The sequence below is a fragment of the Taudactylus pleione genome, unplaced genomic scaffold (assembly GCF_031769625.1).
Source record: "Taudactylus pleione unplaced genomic scaffold, aTauple2 ptg000671l, whole genome shotgun sequence".
Lineage (NCBI taxonomy): Eukaryota > Metazoa > Chordata > Amphibia > Anura > Myobatrachidae > Taudactylus > Taudactylus pleione.
This window is the reverse complement of record NW_028285073.1, coordinates 6191976-6214280: the sequence shown is the minus strand read 5'-3', so window position 1 is coordinate 6214280 and position 22305 is coordinate 6191976. Positions and strand designations below refer to the sequence as shown.

The window sequence follows — 22305 nt, the reverse complement described above, 5'->3', positions numbered from 1 at the left end:
TCTCTAGAAACGCCCCTGAGTATACCCTGACTGTCATTTGGATGTTCCATGCCAGCACATTAATGTTTCCTCCTTTTGCACATATTAGCTACTAGCAAAACCAAAGAGGAGATAAAATAAAATCATCACATTAGTTTATAAGAGTTTCAAGTAAATGGTGACAGTTCTTGGTTTTGTCACTGAAAATCTACTTTGGATTTGTTATTGTACCAGAATTCAGACTCCTGTTACATTTATTTTAACATAATTAACTGGGGATTAGTTTCACTACATTTACCAACTAAGAGACAGTTAATGAACTACATAAACATCACATTTAGATGCCTTGGTTGTGTTGTCACAGCAATCCTAAATGTAAGGGCTATTACCAATGACACTTACTGGCTTTTCATCCCCTTCTAAAACATCTTCTTTGGTGAAAAGACGAATGCAGTCCATTAGTGAGACCTCGGGAATGCTCTTCTGTATAAAAGAGAGGCACATGAAGTACATCATTTCAAAGCAAGGTCATTTGTGCATCATATTTATGTCAATGTATTTATTTATTTTTTTTATATATGTATAAATAATAGATGATACTACAACATACTGACAATATTTCGGCTGCCCCCTCTGGTGGGCAATGCTGGGGTCGTGGTGCAGCCAAGGGGCCAATGCGGTGGGCATGAGGTGGTGATTGTGTCATTGTGGTCCTGCTCCGCACTATACAAAGCTGAGATTCCCGTCACTGTAAAGCAGGAGTGGGACCATGATAACACAAATCTGTGTGAATCGCATCATCGAGCTGCCTGGACTGGAAGTGGGTGGGGGGATTGTAGGAGACTTGTCTTCAGAGTATCCAGGAAGTTAAGGGAAAGTAGGCAAGTACAGGTGTGTCCACATGCATCTATCCTTCGTGCGCTACACAACGCGGGAGCTCTGTGTGACTCGGTAGTGCCGAGCATCTTTTTGTGCAACTTTTTACCTTCAATATTTAGCACAAGCGGCTTCTGCTGATTAAAATGATATGCAACATGCCTATGTTCTGTATGCGACTGCGGGTGTATCTGCATGCGAAACGCTACGTTACAGTGTCAGCGGCTGTAACAGTGTAACGTAGCATTTCGTATGCAGATACACCCGCAGTCGCATACAGAACATAGGCATGCTGCATATCTGCATATGAAATGCTGTGTTACACTGTTACAGCCACTGACACTGTCCGTGGCTGTAACAGTGCGTGCGTCTTGCACCGTATGGCATATTGAGACATGGTGGTATATTTACTATGAGCGATATAGTTCAGTGTGGTTCCCATCACCTGCCGTGCTCAATGCCGTTCCCGACATTGAGCATACACACTGAAAGATATTGTTCAGTGACGTCACCGGCTGCATCCCTGAACTTGCAGGATCTGACGATATCATCAGATTGGCCTTCAAGTATGGCCGATGAAAGATATCATTAACAATCTGCGAGAGTGTGCATCGTTAACAATGTCTTGCATACACACGGAACGATATTGAACGGTATGAATGATAAGGATATCGTTATTGTTCATATCGTTCATAATATCGTTCTGTGTGTATGCGGCTTTAGTCTGAATCTGTATATGAAGTGCTACAATGCCACAACAAGTTCCGTTAGTATACAAATTAAGACTGTAGCAGACAGATGTAAGAGTCGCATACAGTGGCGGCTCCAGAGGTGAGGTTGCAGCGCAGTCCAAAATTCAAATAAGGGAGCCACACCAACTGCCACCCCAAACGCTGCCAAACATAGCTGACCAGGACTCACAGTTGCTGTGGTTCACCTATTTGAATTTTGGACTGCTCTGGAGCCGCCATTAGTCGCATATCAAATGAATCAGTGCAGTCTTGCATAGTGTTTTTTTTACATCTGATTGTGTCCAAGACGCAGTATTAGGTGGAAAAGACTTGAAAAATACGCACGGTGCAGCTAGGGGTATCAGGACATACCTGTAGCTATTTAAGGCCCAAACAATATACAGCTGCCCTTTACTTTAACTATGCTAACACCACTTACTGACCATACATGGCTAGACCAAACTAATATATATATTTTTTTTTTTTTGAAGAGTTGGGTTCATTGGGAATAACTTTTTTTTTTTTTTTCAAGTGACTTTATCTTGTATTTCTAGTTTTGGGACAGAAACGGGTTTCTTTTGGTGACATTTTGGAATAAATATATTTTTATCAGAATATAATATGAATAACATCTATTTGTCCGCAAGCAATCAAGTCTGTACTAAAAACAGTACCTCAATATATTTGCAATATACAGTTATACTGATAAGAACCATGTTGATCTGATTTAAAAACAGCTATGGACAGATGGATGGCGTGCTGGGCCAAAAACAAGGGAGTCACCACCTCCTAAATATACAAAATCCCAAACGGGGCTTGTTCTGCACACACCTCATTTCCCAATGCTGTGACGGAAAATAAAATGGTATTTATGGCAATGCGTTGTAGTTATGAGAATCTGATTGTTAATGGATTAATACAGAATGAACTGTTATCCTGGGATTATTCTGCATGCTATTACATTATCCTTTCCTTCTTTGTAATGTTATTGGTATTTGAGGTCTGGTACCCCATATGGCTTTTCAGCATCATAAAATTGTGTTGAACAGCGCCTCCTAGCTAGCACACACCCTGTCCATTTATAGATGCAGTAGAAGCTGGTTGGTTGCTGTGGTCTACTTTTTAGAAGACTTGATACATCTCCCCCCATGATTCCCCCAGCCATAGTAGCTAAGAACTCAGAGATGGACCCAATGCCAATGTTGTACACAGTTGAGCATGAGCAAAATGTCTGGATACCCTTATTACGCACGTGCAAACCCAAGTGTCCAGTGTCATTCATAATTGTGTGCAGAATCAGTAACATGTGCGTGTCTGGGAATGTTGCTGCATTCTCAATCACAAATCCAAAGCTTCAGAGGCCATGTTTAGTTGGATTAGAGGAGAGCAGCTAGAGTAGACCCTAGGCTGCCGCAAATGTCAATGGTGGGACCGATGTTGCATCGATGTTGAAGTGATTACAACCTCCATCGAGATTGCACAGACCACACTCCATCGCACAAGGAAGCAGAAAAGGGCTGAAGTCCTCATTTGCATATTTCAGCAACCGCTATTAAAAGAGCGGCTGCAATCGAGCCTGCATTAGCATCCATCTAAAATCAGGACCTCTATCACTACCTGCACCCAACTCCCACTCTGGCCCGTATTCCAGCATAAAGATTATTTTGCAGTGAAATGCTGCAGAGAGATACTGCCCCAGGCATGGCACAGCCATTGCATAACTCAAATCAGCTGCATTGATTGGCTGTGGGACAGCTGCAACAATCTATATCATAGGCCAAAGTTTATCACTACTAAAAGGCTAAAGGCCCCCATATACGGCACAATGGATCGGCACGATATAGGTGCTATATGGTGCCATGTATGGGCACGATATCGTACCTGATATCGTGCTGCTTGCTCCCGCGGGATCATAAATCGCATTCCCCAGGTCTTCTTGCATGTTCATCTGATCTGGGATGCGATGTACGATTCCATTCAGATGAAGGAGGGGGGAGCCGGCATATCGCGCGGCTGCGGTGACCGCACAATTGCGGATAGTGACAGCACGATCCGTCTGCCGAAGGATCGGCAGTCGCCCTCCACGGTTTAAGACAGATGCTGTATTAAAGTAACCATAATATTTCAAGGCCAATATCAACCAGTGGGGATCGTTACTGATTATCAGATGTTGCTTAAAAGCAGATAACACCCTTAATATGAGTCCCACTGTACTCAGTTGCTTATGTAAGCTTGGTTCAGTTCTTCTTAATAAACATATTTGGTCAATATGCAATTGAATCAATGCTAGAATAGTACCTTAGCGATGGGTAATGACAAGTCCCAGAACGGGTCAAACACCGTGGAACAGTATCCGCATTCCGTGCAGGTGAGGGAACTCTTCAACTGGCCAACAAACAGCTCTGAGAGAAGAAACAGTAAAGATATTGGTGGCAAGTCTATGGAACATTAAAAAGAACTCACATTTTACAGAGTGCTATTCATTTTCATGTATATATATTTATACACTGTAAGTGACCGTATCTGTGTGTACCCGCAGTAGAGGCAGATAGCTGCAATTATTTACTCTTGTTTACCATTCTGGTTCCGGTAATATGTCTCACAACTGTATTCTCTTTACAATCATTCTATATTAGTATACTGTACATGGCAAATGCCAGGTTGAGCGGTCTCTCCCCACCCTTAACGCGTCCCTGACACCTTTCTCTCCTTCCCCCTGTTAGCATGGGAATGTCCATAAGACATACCATCCTCAATTATTATGCACAATACTTGGTAAAGCATGTTTACATTTAAAAGCATAGCCTTAGATGTTGCATACAGTTAAGCATATGTTAGGACTTGTAATTACATACTGCCAAAGGAGAGGTGATTGGGGGCTTTCCTAAAAGACGGAGAGGCTTTTATCTCAGCACGACTAACCCTGTGGTTACAGTACCTCCTGATACAGGACTTAGAGACATGCCGTGCGAGGGACAGACAGTGCTGTCAGCCATACAGTACAGTGATCGCTGCCTAAGTGACGGACAGTTATTGCTGTAAATAAACACTGACGGTCTTAACATTCTTATTTATGCCCCAATTGATATTTCTTTATATGAAAAAAAAAACAGTGGCTGCAATTCAACATGATGGTCGCAATGTGCTGTTTCAGAACGGCACATGGTAGCCATCAACATTTCAAATCTTTTTACGCAATTGTACGTTTCATACAACTGAACAGACTCCTCTGACTGTGCATTCACTTGTTTGCAGTAGGTCTGTTTTTGTCAAATTATTTTGTTTTGTACAGTATTTTCAGGAAGTTGTATGAAAACCAAGAGGGGCTGGGACAGAAGGAATCCGGCGGTTCAAATCCCGACAGCGGCTGCCCGACATGGTTGAAAATCCCGATCGTCCCCAGGTAAGTATTTACTAACCTAACCCCCCCCCCTAACCCTCCTTAGGGGTGCCTAACCCTAACCTTACCCCCCAGTGCCTAACCCTAATCCCCCCTCTAAGTGCCTAAACCTAATCCCCCCTTTCCTGCCGCCTACACCTAAGTCCCCCGGGGGGGTGCCTAACACTAAGCCCTAAACCTAACCCCCTCCCGCGGCTGTCCGCACTCTGCGCCTGGCATCACTTCGATCGGGATGCCGGGCGCCGGTCTCCCGGCGTCGGTAAAATGACAGGCGTCTAGATTTAGTTTAATCCTGTTTAATCCTCGCCGGGATAAAGCAGTCATGAAGCCGGCCGTCGGGATCACGTCTGCCGGCTTCCCGACTGCATAGCGGACAGAACGGTGGCAAGGTGGGACAGAGCTGCAGGGTGCAGAGCGAGGCTGCGGAGCTGCAGGTAGAGTCCCTTTAGTGAATAATATTTTGCAAAGGCTCCTCCCAAAAACACCTTTAAAAAACAATGCTGCTATACCTAGAAACAAATTAGTTTAATTCTACTCCATGGTGGCTGACATGCACATTTAAGTAAAGTTAAACAAAAATCACCTTACCAACAATTCTACTGTCTTCCCTTTCCAAATACCTCCTCCACATTTGCTTGCCTTTCTCTGTGTCACTAATAATAAGAGAGATAATAAGAAAAATAAATTAATAAAGATTACTAAGACGGCAAAAACATAAGGAATGGTGTTTTGTAGCATATACACACTAGAATAATATGCTATATAAGAGACCTTTGAAGGTGCTTTTAAAGGACTCTTGTAGAATATTTTTAGAAATAGTAATGTTGCAAGTGAGTCAGACCATATTTAATGTTTTATTACTGTAATGATTTGGGGAACATTGTTTTATTTTCTTTGCAATCTTTATTTAAGTACTGAAAACACAGACAGGAATTGTAACAATTTCATAGCAACATCAAAACAATAATGCCTGGAAGATGTAGTCAGTAGCTACATAGTAGGTGCCAGGATCCAGTAAGTGTAATTTAAAGAGAATGAAACTTCAGGTATCACACAAATAGGGGAGGGGAGGTGATACTGCAAGTAATAACAACTTGGGAAGGTTGAGAGCAACAGAACCATAGGAGAAAATGTGAGAAGCAATACAGTCGGAGAAACGCTCGTGCATCTAGGGGGCGCTACACTGCTGCAGAGCATAACGAACAGTGTTGAGTTGGGTCTTTAAAGTCCAGCCAGGAGCTTGGGCAATTGCATAGATCTTCCTTCCAAATAAGCTTGGTGGTGGTAATTACTTTGCCCCAGAAGGGGTAGAGTTTTATACAGTCCAACCCAATACAAAGTGGTGTCCCCACTGCCTTACTGCATCTTCAGCAAGTGTTACGGAAACCAGAATACATCCTTTGCTACAGCTCTGAGCATTCGCAGGATCCGCACCGCGCATGTGCAGAGCAGTGGACCCTAAGTTACAGCAAGATTGACGTGCTGCAGCCGTTTGGGGGTTGTGAGGGCCTGGCAACATGTGACTCCCGTTTTGTAAGTGTACCGAAGCCAGGGTCTTCGTCTTTTGATGCAGATTTCCTGGCGCCGTTAGAAGAGTTCCGGCGGCTATTCGGAGTAAACTTAGGCTTACTCAGATGGCCAATGACCATCCACTGGCGATCCGATGCTGTGTCTTGGCACTCAGATATGCAATGCCGGCAGTGGGCATCTTTAGTCTTCAGGGGTTGGGTACCCAGTGCTGAGAATCCCAACGCCTGCATCACGACTCGGCTGAAATACGCAAGTGCCCTACCCCTAAACCTAACCCACCCTCCCCGCAGCCTAAAGCTAACCCTCCCCCCGCAGCCTAAATCTCTCCCCCCCCTCCCGCAGCCTAAACCTATCCCTCCCCCGTGCAGCCTAACCCTAACCCTGTAAACATTGAGCAGACGTGTAATTTTGGTATCACTGATTACAACAAAATAATCTCTATTTAATAAGCATTAAGTATATATAAAGCAAATACATTTTATTATCAAGATAATGTTCACAAATCTTTCTGAAGTGTGATGCAATATCTGTGTGTTTGCTTAGCAGAATGAAAAAACAGTAAGGACATGCCATGAGTAATTAAAATAATAATTAGTAATTAGTTACATAATGAAAAACACATCAGCGTGTGAGTTTAGCAGGCAAGCGAAATGACAAGCTTGGCAGAACTCCATGTATTTAGTCTGTTTTGAAAAGCTGACTTTCTTGTGATAATACAATACACTAAGGAAAATCATAAACTGATGTGGAAAAATACAAAGCACAGCGGGGGGATGAAAGGTGAATAAAGTGCTGAAATTTTTTTTTACTTATAACTATTGGCTTGTTTCCAGAAAATTGTTTGCAAAAACAGAACCAAAAAATAAAACAAAAACCTACAAATTGTACATATGTTGACTATTGATACCTCTGCTGTGTCAGCGTCTGTGTTTGTTGTGGAAACAGGAGCAGACACCAGAACAGGTTCAAACTGAAAGGTGGGTTGTGTAATGAGACTGTTTGTAGACATGAATAATAAGATAACTAAAGTCCAGTAATAAACAAACTGTTATATGTGGCTGAAGGGAGCTGTAGTGAATGGGAGTAAACAAATGTCCAGATCAGTGACAGAGATTAATCCAGATAGACTGTGAGAGTGAAGTGGATAATCCTGGATTGCTGAATAGTGGCTGAAGGGGATATCCGGTAATGCTGTGATGCTGGCTGAAATGGAAATCCGGAAATGCTGTGATGCTTGGCTAAAATGGAAATCCGGAAATGCTGTGATGCTTGGCTGAAATGGGAATCCGGAAATGCTGTGATGCTTGGCTGAAATGGGAATCCGGAAATGCTGTGATGGGTTTAACTGAGGAGACAGGTTCAGGCAGGAGTGGGTCCGGTGGAAGGTGCAGGACTGATCTCAGCAGAGAGCAAGGCAAGGCAGAGCAGTGCAGGCTATGCAGGGAGCCAGGGGCTGACAAGGAGCTTAGGGCAAGCACCGGAGCACAAGTCTGGGTTACAGGAGCACAGATAACTCTTTCACAGCTACTCTGTGAACACGCTGCACTGGCAACTACAGGGAGCTCCAAACACCCTTAAGTACCCAGTAGCAGAACGTGATAGGCCAGAGAGAGCAGGTGACCTACAGACGATTGGCCTGCTATGTCACATGGCCACAGATAACATGGAGGCCCAGACGCCTGTGACGCAGAGATGCCGCTAGACTTCTCCTTGCCAGGATGGCCCAATGCTGGCAGACATCTGCGTACAGCCAATGCCAGTCTCCACATGCCAGCTCCCCCGACAGAAGGACAGCGCCACAGTGCCCTCGCTGGTAAGGACCGCAAACCTCCACACCGCGAAACCCGTGACATGCTGCATTTGCAAATTATATATTACTATGTCAAAAGTCTGTATATTTTAAGGAATTTTCAATTTAACCTGCACAGTAACTAAATAAAACCTAATTTATTGGCTTGTTTACAAAATAAACAACTGTTTGAACAATAAGGAAACAAAAAAAAATAATTGTTTTGACTTTTAGGCAAGGTTATTTAGGTAGTTTTAGGTAGTCTGCTTTCATTGAAGTGATGACCCTTAGCTTTGATAAGCGCTTTGCATATTCTTGGCATCCTATTTACTAATTTTTCCAGCTTTTGGCGATCCATTCGACTCCAGCAGCTTTGAAGAGCCTCCCAGAGGCCCTCAGTGTTGGTAGGCATCTGTTTTCGGACTACCCTGAAGAAAACTAGTTCTTCCCACAAAAGCTCGATGGGTGAAACATCTGGTGATTGAGGTGTCCATTCCATTTTTGTTACGACTGGAGCATCTTGTTTCTTTTGCACATAAAAGTACACAACTTGGACGTATGTTTTGGATCGTTATCTTGTTGGAAAACGAAGTTCTGACCCACAAGTCGCCTTCCGGAGGGAATCGCATGACGCACTAATATGTTGTGGTACATCTTTTGATCCATTATTCCATCGATTCTGACTAAGTCACCAACTTGGTTGCCCGCGAACCATCCCCAAACCATCACATTGCCTCCTCCACGCTTAACCGTTGGCGCTACACAGTCTGGGAGAAAGCGCTCACCTGGACGACGACGCACAAAAGCCCGGCGATGCGAGCCAAAAAGTAAAAATTTCGATTTGTCGGTCCAAAGCATCCTCTTCCACTGTTCCTCAGTCCAATCCTTATGCTTCTTAGCCCATGTGTACCTTTTTACTACATTTGTAGCACGCAGAAGTGGTTTTCTTACCGCAACCCTACCACTAAGGCCATATTCCTGCAAGTGCCTGGCCACCGTCCTATCACATCGATTAATGTGTGTATACTGTACTGTATGAATGGTGTGTGTACTGTATATGTACTATGTGTGTAGTGTGTACTGTGTGTGTATTTGAATATGTGGTGGTGTGTGTGTACTGCATGTGTGTAGCATTATTGTGTATAAAGTGGTACTGCCACCGTGGGCATTTATTATGTATACTGTATAGGTGGCACGCTACCATGGGCATTATGTATACTGTATAGGTGGCACGCTTCCATGGGCATTATTATAGTATACTAATTTTTTTACACATTTCTATCAATTTTCTGGGTTGCATCGGTACGGAAATAATATATTTTGTTATTTTTTTTTTTATCATACTTCATTCATACACAAGTAGCAGATTGTACGATAAACAAGCTTCTTTTCGATTTCAGGGGGTGTGCTCAGACTTTTGACAAGTACTGTATTAAAAAACAAGCTATAAGCTTATCTGATATATGCAAACGTAAATGGCACATATGTTAACAGTGCAGCTCTGCAATCGTCTTGTGATTTGCACTACCTTTTATATGCACGCATCTGCATTTTTTTGGTTAACGTATTTTACATCTGTGTTTTTTAATTTTTTTATGAAAATGTGTTGCATCTCAAAATCCATCGCCTTTATGCATTGATATTGTAACTACACAATTACTTTTAGCTGAGATTCCCTGCATTTAGTTGCTGTGGGCAGGGGTACATAACTCGTTTCACCTAAGAAGTTGTGGCGGCCAGCAGGTTGCCGGAGAGCTGTCCACCTTCCTGGGAGCCGGGAGACTCTACTCAAATGCAGGAGTCTCCCAGCAGTACAGGGAGAGTGGGCAAGTATGATATAGAGATTCACAGTTGTGTTTTTCTCCAGATAATATCATGTTCCTATGGCTGTTATAAATAAAAAAGTGAATCTATGGATAATCCGTAATTTCCACTCTTCCAGTGCAACTTACATCAGATGGTCCAGGTCCTGGTGTGAGAATTTGGGTCTGACTGTCACCCTGTTTACTTCATTGTGTAATCCATCCAGAAGAAATCTCAGGAACTCTTGTGCATCTTGCTGACTGAAAAACAAAAATAAAAGCAAAATGAAAACCTCAGTTCTTAGTAGTGAGCTCTTAGAAACTGGCTTCAGAGTACATATTCAGGCTTATTTCAAGAGCCTTGTGTAGTAAACTAAGGGCAGTATTCAATTTGAGGCGTTAAGTCCGGATTTGCGGTAATTTACCGCCGATGACGTCATTATCGCCTGTTTTAGTTTTCCTCCGTAGTCAATTTGAAAGACTTTACCCCTAGGCGGAAAGTTATGCAATGTAATAGGCGAAAAAGTATCGCCTATGAATAGCAGGCGTTAAAAAGTGCAGAATTGGGGTTTTGGGGTGCAACATTGCGGGACCCCCCGTCTAGCCTTCAGATAGTCCCCCAAAGGTAAACTGTGTAAAAAAAATGTAAAAAACACTTTTGGACACCCCAAAAAAAATCACTTTAATTTTGGGGGTGAATAAAAAAAATTGGGCACAAAGTTAAAAACTAGTGAACTTTACTCTGGGGGGGTCCCCAAGTATGCCCCAAGTGTTTTTTTCATTGCAGCTGCTTGCGGCAGGTGGGATTTTCGCATTTTTTTCAACTCACTTTAGCAACTTTAAAATATGCTGACCCCCATTTTCAAGTACCCCAAACCTGATGGGCATAGTTATTTTTCCCCAAAAAATATTGTAAATGCTCTTCTGCAGCACTTTCTTCCAAGCCGCATTTATGCACCTGCCACGGCTATTACAAACCCCGACTTCCTTCAAGAGATAATAATGGGGGTACCCATAGTGATCCCATATATCTTTAGGGGGGTCCCTAGAATATTTGCCGAAAATTCCCATTTTTTTTTACCTGTAAAAATTTACAAAAAAAATGACATAAGGTCCCCCCCCAAAAGCCAATCCAGCCAGTGATGGTTTCTAAAAATCCGGGGAACAAAATGTTGCCACACATACTGATAGCTCCTGAATGCCAGCTGCCGGAACATGCACGGAGCTGGCAGTCCCGAGATTCAATCAGCGGCCGCGCTGACTGTAGAGCGGCCGCTGATTGGCTCTGACAACTGACAGTTCCCACGTGGTGTGACTCGCCCACGCGGGCACGCGCGCGATACTGGAAAACAGGCGAAGGCAGCGTTAAGTCCGGGCCGCATTAAGTTAACGCGGCTCGGCTCAAATTGAATACGGGCCTAAACTGTCGCCTTGGTTACCACAGTTTACTGCTTTGTCATCTATCACAGGGATGGGGAACCTCAGGCCCGGGGGCCGTATAAGGACCCCGGAGTCATTTGGTCTGGCCCTCTGAGCTTTTTTATGCTAGCCTCATTTGACTAGCAGGGTGCCAAGAATGGCACCCTGCAGCCAAAATCTTTACAGCAGAGGCGTCAGGAGCGTCCTTAGGATGCCTGCTAATTTGAGTGACAGAATGAGGCGTATGTGGGTGGTAACTGGGGAAGGTGCTTGAAAACGGGGAGTGGAAATCAGAACGCAGGCGTGCTTAAAGGTCAAAACGGTTGTTTTACGGGTGTGCATAATTAAAAAAGCAGCGTCATTAACCACGTCACTGGGTTATTTTATAGCCAGAACTGCTCGCAAAATTGTGGTAGCAAAAAAATGACCACAAGAATAGCGAGCAGTTCATATCCTGTTCGATGTACTCGATTAATCTAATAAATAGCGTACATGACGTAGGATGCGAGTGGCCAGGGGGAGTAGTTTCCCAAAAAACGACCGCAAGTTTTGTTCGCTCATTCAGACCTAGAGGCGTGAACAGACCGCAAACAGCGAACGGTTCATTTGAATAGCCACCCCTATTTTCAGGACGAGCGAGCACTAATTGCGTCCGGCTCTGAATGAGGGCCATAATATTTTTGTTCACCAATCCAAATTTTTAAATAAAAGCATTATTGTCTTAATTAATTAACTTAATTAATTAAGTAAGATCAGCTCTACCAAGCATTTCCTTTAAGACAAGTTTTAATATAATGGTCACCATTGTTAAAACTGTCTAGCCTTTGCACATCACACATTGTTGGTATAATAATATACTGTAACAATAATAATATTATGAATGCTAAAATGACAAAAAACGTGCCAAGTAATGTTACTCTAAAGCAACACACATTAGGCATTAGTAAGTGTTTACATACATTTGGTCTATTTGTCAAATTGTTGCTATAGTCACTGCAATGATTAATCTCATTAGCTATATACATTCTCTTTCATGCATTGTCAATGCAAGGATGTAGGTATGAGACCGGTGGCTGTGATGCCGCCGGTCTCAATACCTACACTAAAATCCTGACATGGGACTTAAGATAGGCATCGAAACACGACTCCTATCTTAATCCCGATGCCAGAACGCCGAAGGACGCCAGATCGATCAAGTTCGGGACGCCGTTAGCGTTAGCCGCGTTTTTAGGTTTAGGCAGCCTAGCGGGGTTAGGCACTAACGGGGAGGGTTAGGGGGATGCAGTCAGGAAGCCGATGGTTGGAATGCTGACCGCCGGCTTCCCAACTGTCAAATTTAGGCACCCCCCTGGAAGACTTAGGTTTAGGCTGCGGGGAAGGGAGGGAGCAGGTACTAATTACCAGTGCCCAGGCTTGCTGGAGGGGCCCAGGTCTGGCACCGCTCCCCCTCCGTCTTACATCACAGCAGCCCAGCACACGCTGCTGTGTGCTGGGCTGCAGTGGGAGACTGCTCGAGGCTGCTAAAGCCTATGGGGGGAGCAATCACGCTGATCGCGTCCCCCATTGTACCCATGTGTACCCCTCAGCCTGTGTGCCAGGCTGAGGGGTACACAGCGCCCTCCTCCCCAGCGTGCAGCGCCAATAATTTTTATTCCTTTATTTTTTTCAAAGGGGGCGTGGCCACGCCTCCCTCTTTTAGGCCACGCCCCCTGTCACCTGGACTCGGCGCGGCTGTCGGTGGCCTTGTTTGTGGGCTACATGCAAATGCTGCCAGTATTTAACCCACATGCAAAAACAATGTATGTATTTGCGCCCCTTTCATTGCAACATGGTTTGTCCAGGTTACTTGCTCTATATTACTCTATTCCCAACTCTGAATCAGGCCCAATATTAGGTAGAGTAGTGCAATAATAGTAATAGTAAATAATAAATATACAAATTATACAAAGTAATATATAATTTGCAAATGCAGCAGAGGAATCAATAGTAAACATATGTACAATTTATAGTTTTTTTATTTTTTTGGTTCTGTTTTTACAAACAATTTTCTGGAAACAAGCCAATAGTTAAATCCAAAAATCCAAGGAAAATAGATTATAACTAAATTTTGTATTTTTTTTTTTAAATTTAAATCATTGGAATAGACTTGTCTACTAAATTAAAATGTCCACAGCTGGTTATCAGTGGATCAAAGAGTTGGGTTTAATGGAAAATTAAATTAATTATATTATTACATTTACAAGTTTTAGCCCTATAAAGAAATGTTCATGTTTTACTTGTTAATATTTAACAAAGTCACATAAAATCTTGCAGACAATAAAAACAATGATCTACTCCTCCGATTTTATTTTATTGTTTTTTTATTCATTAAACACTGCTTTAGTACATTTATGCACAGCTTCCTCTCTCTCCAAGATTTGATACACCCCACACGGTGCGAATGCTGCTGCTGCCTGGGGTACTGTGGGGAATTGGTATGAAATACCGCCGGCCGCATGGTTCGATTCCCGTCAGCATCAGCCCGACAGGAGCAGAGTGCGACGCAGCGGAAGCCCAACAGCGCTGGAAATCCCGATCGTGGATAAGTATCCACTAACCTAACCCCCCTAACCCTCCTTAGGGGTGCCTAACCCTAACTTCCCCCCCAAGTGCCTAACCCTAATCCCCCCTCTAAGTGCCTAACCCTAACCACCCCCTTCCCCGCTGCCTAAACCTAAGTCCCCCGGGGGGGTGTCTAACCCTAAGTCCCCCCCAGGGGTGCCTAACCCTAACCCTCCCTTCCCATAGCCTAACCCTAACCCTCCCGGGGGGGTGCCTAACCCTAAATCCCCCCCGGGATCCCTAAACCTAACCCCCCCCCTCACCGCAGCGCCCGGCATCACTACGATCGTGATGCCGGGCGCCGGTCTTCCGGCGTCTGGGAAATGCGGGCGTCTACATGTAGACGCCTGGCATTTCACCCTTGCCGGGATAAGACAGTCGGGAAGCCGGCTGCCGGTATTTAGGCAGTCGGCTTCCCGATTGCCTCCCTACTGGGGCGTATGCAGCAAATCGCATGCTACGATGTATGCGCACGTTTGCCACATCGGTGGCAAAGATAAGCGAGGACTCATCTGTATTTGGATGAATTTGCAGGGACACCCACATTTGCGAAGATTGGAAATGTAAAACGATTGATTGCTAATTGTTTGGTAATTACTTTATAATTCTTTCCAGACGGATATGCAAAAACAATTCTGTCTCTGAGATCATTGCATATGCCTTGTTTTTTCCATGGTGTTAATATGAAAATGAGTATCCCAGACCAGGAGTGTTAGGTAACGTGTGGTACTCCAGCTGCCATAGAACTAGACATCCCAACATGCCCTGCCACAGTTTTAGCATGTCCTAATAGAAAAACTGTGGCAGGGGGTGATGGGATGTGTAGTCCCACAGCAATTGGCATGCCACCTGCCCCAGACCAAGTGGTCAAATTTCTGCTTTTATAGATAGAGAATAGAACTTTCCAATGATTTAATTAACGAAGTGGACTTAATTATCATTACTTTTTCTCATTGACTTCTTCCTCTTGCATTGTTTTTTTGTTGAATAAATCGTGGAGATATATATATGTTATGGCTATGAGCTATTTGTTGATTGAGATTAGATTTAACACATTTTAGGACTTGGTAATTACAAGATGATTATTAATTATGTTCAGATATGTAACAAAAAAGATTTAAAAGATGTGTACTTTCTCTTTTATGACTGTCAAGTTCCGAAAATGTTGTATTTTCAATGCTTGATGAATTTCGGTCCCCATACTATTGTATGGGGATGCAGGACCAGACCGGGACTAAAAGGTAAGCAGGAGATATCCATGATATCCATATCATACATATCTGCTCCTTACCTTTCAGGACTGATACTTAATTTATAATGAATGTCCCCGATATTTATTCTCTACAAAAGTAGGTGATAATGTTCATTTTCACCTACTGTACTTTTGTAGAAAGTAAGCGATAATGAATAGACCCTTAAATCTTAAATCTGAGGGCCTAATAAAGAGATGGACGCTTTTGCACAAACCATCGGGTTTGCATACAAGTCCAGTGCTCGAAGTGTGCAATATCCTCGCTATGTACAAAGAGGAACTCGCAGGGACAGCGGTTGCAGTAACCGCTGTCTCTGTGAGTTATATCCTCGGTAAATTGGAGAAGTCTTTTACAGAAATGAAAGGCTTCCCAGGGGCCGGCCGGGTGCTGCGAGAGAGAGATCGAGAGATCTCTCTCCTGCACCTGGAACCTCCATAGGCTTACAGTAGTTTACACCATCTGAAGATTGTGTTAACTACCGGGGCTAAATTCTGAAAAGCTATGCTTTTCGGAGTATAGTACATAGGTGTCAGATCGTAGTCTATATTAAAGGTGTCTATATTAAAGGGAGATATAAAACTGCTATTTGCCTCATTTTAGTCGACTATTGCTAGTAGACTGGAAGCACCTTATTCTGTGTACCATCTAATTTAAATGGACTATTAATTTCAGCGAACATGCATCATCAATTAATCTTTGAGAACTAACAAAGAACATAGACATTGGAATAATTCTTCTAATCACTGCACTGTGTCATAATTTAAGGACTGCTAATTTTTATATTCGTGCCTCAATTGCATGTGCATGACTGATATGATATTTCCTTAGAGTCAGTGTTGCCAACTAGTTGTGCTTTCCTATATAGGTTTATACATTGTGTCCAATGACATTTTGATTATCATTGTCTGAATGGGTCCTTTTTAATAGTTTCTATTTTTAACTTATTTAACATTGTGTATCGGGTCTGGTTTTTGTCCTCATTTCTGTGAATAAAACTGTATTATATTCTATAGACAGCGCTTCAATATCTATTTTTTGTCTGTTTATTCATTTTTTCTGATAGGCAGGTGTATCCTATCCTGAGTTTGGAGCAGCAGTCAGATCTCTTAACTGCTCAATAACTTCAGCTGTGTATTGATCCAGCGCCAGATTGTGTGTGTGTCCAGATCGCAGTCCCCATTGATAATAATGGGGACTGCGATCTGCAGTGCTAATTAGCACATTGCCAGAGATTTCTGTGAACTCTCCTGCAGTGTGCCATTAGTGCATAGGAACGAATCATAAAATTATGCAGAAACTGCAGTTTTCTGCATAATTTTATGTAAAAAAAAAAAAAATAGCTTGATACAGTACATAGGACCCTAAGGGGTATATTTACTAAAGTATGGGTTTTTAGAAGTGGAGTTGTTGCCCACAGCAACCAGATTCTAGCTATTATCTTATCTAAGGTGCTAGATAAATGTTAAGTATAATCTGACTGGTTGCTATGGGCAACATCTCCACTTCTAAAAGCCTGCACTGTAGTAAATATACCCCTAAGAACCTTGTGGTGAAGGAAAGCCTGAACATCTATCTCCCCGTCCATCCACTAATTGTCATTCTTGGAAATTTAAACGTATGAAACATAGTGAAAAGATATGTCAAAAGGACGTAGGATGTAGGAGGGCACAAATTTCATAGTTTGCAGAGGGGCATAGAATACCCTAGCATTCAGTGGTCCTGGCAACGGAGTCCTCCGGCAGCAGGGATGGGCTGGGCAGGGTGGATACTGCCCCCTGGGCCGGTACAGTTTAGGGCACTTGGGGCCACACATATCTGCCAGGGTGACGCAAGGTCAGTCTGTATGCCATGATGCCAGGACATGCCCAGGAGTGCACCATTACAGGGTACAGCATGCTGCCCTTGCTCCCAGGGTGGCCAGGCTGAGATTGTCCATAAGAGATGCTTTAGCAGCCGTCTGTGTGACAGTAGGGGGCGCACACACTAGGGGGAGCACATACTAGGTTTGGGATTACGGATACTGGTGGGAGAGACACTGTTGGTTTGAAAGGCACTGGCACAGCTGGGATTGTCTGATTAGGAGCATTAAGAAATGTCCATCGTCTTGTGGCACTGCTATACTAGTGTCCATCATGCCAACGTGTGTATGCCTGCCTATTGGCTGTGTGCCCAAAGCAGGTGTGTATTTGGCAGCAGCCGTGGGAAGTTGGAGCTGTCTTGTCATGTATACAATGGCACTGCCAGCCCTGTGCAAGATAAAATAACGCTGCGCTGCTGGCTTTACATGTGTTTGTGCAAACATGGCCTCTGTACAGCCCGTGAGATGCCTCCTCTTCCAGCTGTTCCAGGCGTGCTGCAGTGAGTCAGGTAAATGAGTATGGTGCATAAGTGCTCATACCTCCCAATATATTATCTCCTAAGGAGGGACAGGTCGCGTGCCGAAAGCAGGAGGGACAGGTCGCGCGCCGAAGGAGGGAGGGACAGGACGCGCGACGAAGGTGGGCGTGACCGAGAAGGGGCGTGGCTTCTGGAAAAAGGGGAAGAGCCTACTGAAAACAGGGCGAAGACTCGCGGCTTCCACCCGTCTTTGTCACTTTGGGGGCGTGCCCAGCACTCTCCGAGATGCTGGGCAGCCCCCAGGCAGTCCGTACACAAGAGAACAGATGCCTTGCGCATGCGCACGGCATATATTCTCCTCCTGAACACCCGCTATGCTATGCAGCGGTTTGTGCTTTTCCCAACTCCCCCCACCACCACCACGGGACACTGCGGCCCTCGGGTGGGACAGTTCCAGATATACGAAACTGTTGGGGAGGTATGTGTGCTATCTATGGACAGTGTCTGACCTGTCTATAGCATTCAGTGACAGTCTATAGGGACTGAGAGGTGCAGAGTAAGAGGTACAGGGGATATGAAAAGGAAGCAGAGAATGAGAGATGCAGGAGGTTACAAGAGAGGGGAGGGAGTGATAGGTGCAGAGGCGAGAAAGGGAAGGAGCTAGTGAGAGGTGCAAAGGGTGAGAGATGAAAGAAAGGAAGGAATGAGAGATGGATGCATGACACTTCCCCAATTTGAGTGACCACACCCTTCCCGACACATAGTCATGCCCCTCGTGATGTGTGGCCACGCCCATTTTTTTTTTTTTTTTGCACGTGCCTTAGACACATGCACAAAGTATGTTTCCATAACCCCACTTCAAACTTTCCACTTCGACCACTGTACAAGACTGAATCAAGCCCTGAGTCCACAATGTTTACATCTCTGAACTGGAATGAGAACTGCACCACAACGCATGTCCAACACATATACAGTACAACGCATATCCAACACATATACAGTACAACGCATATCCAATCCATATACAACACATATACAGTACAACGCATATCCAATCCATATACAACACATATACAGTACAACGCATATCCAACACATGTACAACGCATATCTAATCCATATACAACGCATATACAACACATATACAGTACAACGCATATCCAACACATGTACAACGCATATCTAATCCACATACAACGCATATCCAACACATATACAGTACAACGCATATCCAATCCATATACAACACATATACAGTACAACGCATATCCAATCCATATACAACAAATATACAGTACTAGGGTTCACTCTAGCTCCGGCGGCAGGCAGGGCGCCGGAGCTAGAGAGGGCAACCTTGTGTGCGCGCGCCCCCGAAAAGGGGGTGTGGCCATGAAAAGGGGGCGTGTCTATAAGACGCGTCCCTTTTCGTCATACTTGGGGACGTGCCCGGCGCTTACGGACATCCCGGGCAGCCCCCAAGTGCTGCCGAAAGGGAGAATAGATGCCGGGCGCATGCGCCCGGCGTCTATTCTCCGGCGGTGACCGGGTCACCGCATGTTTGTCCACCTGCGGGACACTGCGTCCCGCGGGTGAGAACGGCACCCGCAGGCTGTCAGGGCAGGGCGCTTTTTGCCCTCCTCCTGGAGGGCAGGGTGCTTTTTGCCCTCCAGAAGGAGGGCAGGGCGCCGCGCCCCGCTAAAACAGCCTAGCGGGAACGCTACAGTACAACGCATATCCAATCCATATCCAACATACAGTACAACGCATATCCAACACATATGCAGTACAACGCATATCTAATCCATATACAACACATATACAGTACAACGCATATCCAACACATATACAGTACAACGCATATCTAATCCATATACAACACATATACAGTACAACGCATATCTAATCCATATACAACACATATACAGTACAACGCATATCCAATCCATATCCAACATACAGTACAACGCATATCTAATCCATATACAACACATATACAGTACAACGCATATCCAATTCCAACATACAGTACAACGCATATCCAACACATATACAGTACAACGCATATCTAATCCATATACAACACATATACAGTACAACGCATATCTAATCCATATACAACACATATACAGTACAACGCATATCCAATCCATATCCAACATGCAGTACAACGCATATCTAATCCATATACAACACATATACAGTACAACGCATATCTAATCCATATAGAACATATACAGTACAACGCATATCCAATCCATATGCAACGCATATGCAGTACAACGCATATACAGTGCATATCCAATCTATGTACAACTCATATACAGTACAACGCATATACAATGCATATCCAATCTATGTACAACGCATATACAGTACAATGCATATCCAATCTATGTACAACGCATATACAGTACAACGCATATACAATGCATATCCAATCTATGTACAACGCATATACAGTACAACGCATATACAATGCATATCCAATCCATGTACAACGCATATCGAATCCATATACAACGCATATACAGTACAATGCATACACAATGCATATCCAATCCATATACAATGCATATACAGTACAATGCATACACAATGCATATCCAATCCATATACAACGCATATACAGTACAATGCATATCCAATGCATATATTGTCAGGATAAAAATGTGTAAAATATGAGGCATGGAACAACAGAACAGCAGTGATTACAAACAAGGTCTTGATTGGCATTAGAGAGTTAGAAACCAATTAGGTGTAAATACAGGCTCTGGGATGGTCTGTTTGACTAAGCAGGTAGTCAAGCCCTAATCAACATAAATACAATTAAAGAAAGTAGCAGAACTACAACATATATGTGTCAATGTGTATACATAAATGGACATGAAAAAAGACAGTTTAATAAGACATTAAAATAAAAAAACATATGACACTATTTAAAATGAGCAATAAACCTGTTCCAATAGACTACAGGTTGAGTCTTCCATATTCAAAATGCTTGGGACCAGGGGTATTTTGGATAACAGAATATTCCGTATTTTGGAATATTTTCATACCATAATGAAATATCTTGGGAATAGGACCCAAATATACACACAGAATGCATTTATGTGTTGTATACACCTTATACACACAGCCTTCAGGTCATTTTATACAATATTTTCAATAATTTTGTGGCTCAAGCAAAGTTTGTGCACATACACATATTTTATGTATGTTTCACCTTATACACAGCCTGAAGGTGATTTTATACAATATTTTTAATAATTTGTGCCTTAGACAAAGTTTGTGTACATTGAACCATGAAAAATCAAAGGTTTCATTATCTCAGTCATGCCAAAATTATTCCGTATTTTGGAATATTCCGTATTTCTGAATATTTCGATATGGGAGACTCAACCTGTATTTGGAATGGACAGTGCCTGTTCCTATATATGCTTCCGGATAATAGATGCAAGATATTATCAATCTCAATTTGAGAAAAACGTTTTTTGTCCAGTAGATGTATAGTTACCAAGTCCTTACACCAGTAGAGGGATGGTCCTATTGTCATACAGTTCCATATGCTGCACTCAGAGCCCTCAGATGTCCATGGTGTGGATGGTGTTTAAATCCAAAAGGGTGTACACAGATATTTCCAAAAAGAGGTCCAATTCTTTTTAGTGGTACTTGTGTACTTTACGGACTCATTGCAGAGAGAACCCAATGAATGTTTTAAATGGTACCGAAAGTTGTCTCCACCTAAAGAAGAAAGTTGTGTACCAAAAGTTGTCCCTACCTAAAGAAGAAAGTTGTCCCCTCGCGGGCTCGCTGCGCTTGCCAGGCTTCAGGCTCAGTGGCTCGCCACAAGGTTATATTCCCCCTCTATGCCCACTTGGATGGTAGGGAATGACGCTGGACACTGGCTGATGACATCAGGGTCCTCTCCGTGAAGGTGATTTAGACATTACCATGATTGATAATAATAATGAGTGTAAGACACTTGGGTTCTCTCTGCAATGAGTCCGTAAAGTACAGAAGTACCTTTTTAGTTACCGGAAAGCTGGTCCAGGCTTGTTAGGGTGTCCAGTATAAGTCACAAGGTCACTTGTTGGATAGAGGTAAAGGCAAATGACACGTTTCACTGTATATATAGCAGCTGTATATATAGCAGCTTTTTCAAAGGTGAAATTTTAATGTTCAGGAGGGTCTTCTTATACCCCTCTAATTGGTTGCTCATTTGCACATGATTCCAATTAGCCATCTAATTAACTCATATTTCTAAAAACAGTGTTATTATAAAGGCCCCCATACATCAGAGATTGATTGCAGCAATCGTGCAATTTGCAATCGATTGTGTATAAAAATCTTTCCCTTTTTCAATCGATTGCAAATTACAGAATTGCCACAATCGATTGAAAAAGGGAAAGATTTTTATACACAATCGATTGCAAATTGCACGATTGCTGCAATCAATCTCTGACATATGGGGGCCTTAAGATGGAGGCAGACCTATACACACTTTATATTCAGTTGTTTGTTAAAAATAGCTGACAAGTGGATTATCTTGAATATATGATTGCTCAAATCATATATGATATTATGGTTT

The 22305-nt window shown here is 43.3% G+C and overlaps 1 protein-coding gene across 6 annotated transcripts in view; it reads right to left on the bottom strand.

Moving 5' to 3' along the window:
• The window catches only part of USP2 (ubiquitin specific peptidase 2), a 102996-nt gene that overhangs the window by 8040 nt on the left and 72651 nt on the right, over positions 1-22305 (bottom strand). For all 6 annotated transcript variants that reach the window (XM_088455824.1, XM_088455823.1, XM_088455822.1 and 3 more), the window contains 4 exons: positions 10258-10368; positions 5575-5639; positions 3885-3988; positions 382-462 (listed from right to left, as the gene is read on the bottom strand). In XM_088455824.1, coding sequence (XP_088311950.1) covers positions 382-462; positions 3885-3988; positions 5575-5639; positions 10258-10368 — 361 coding nt within the window. The remainder of the gene's footprint in view (positions 1-381; positions 463-3884; positions 3989-5574; positions 5640-10257; positions 10369-22305) is intronic.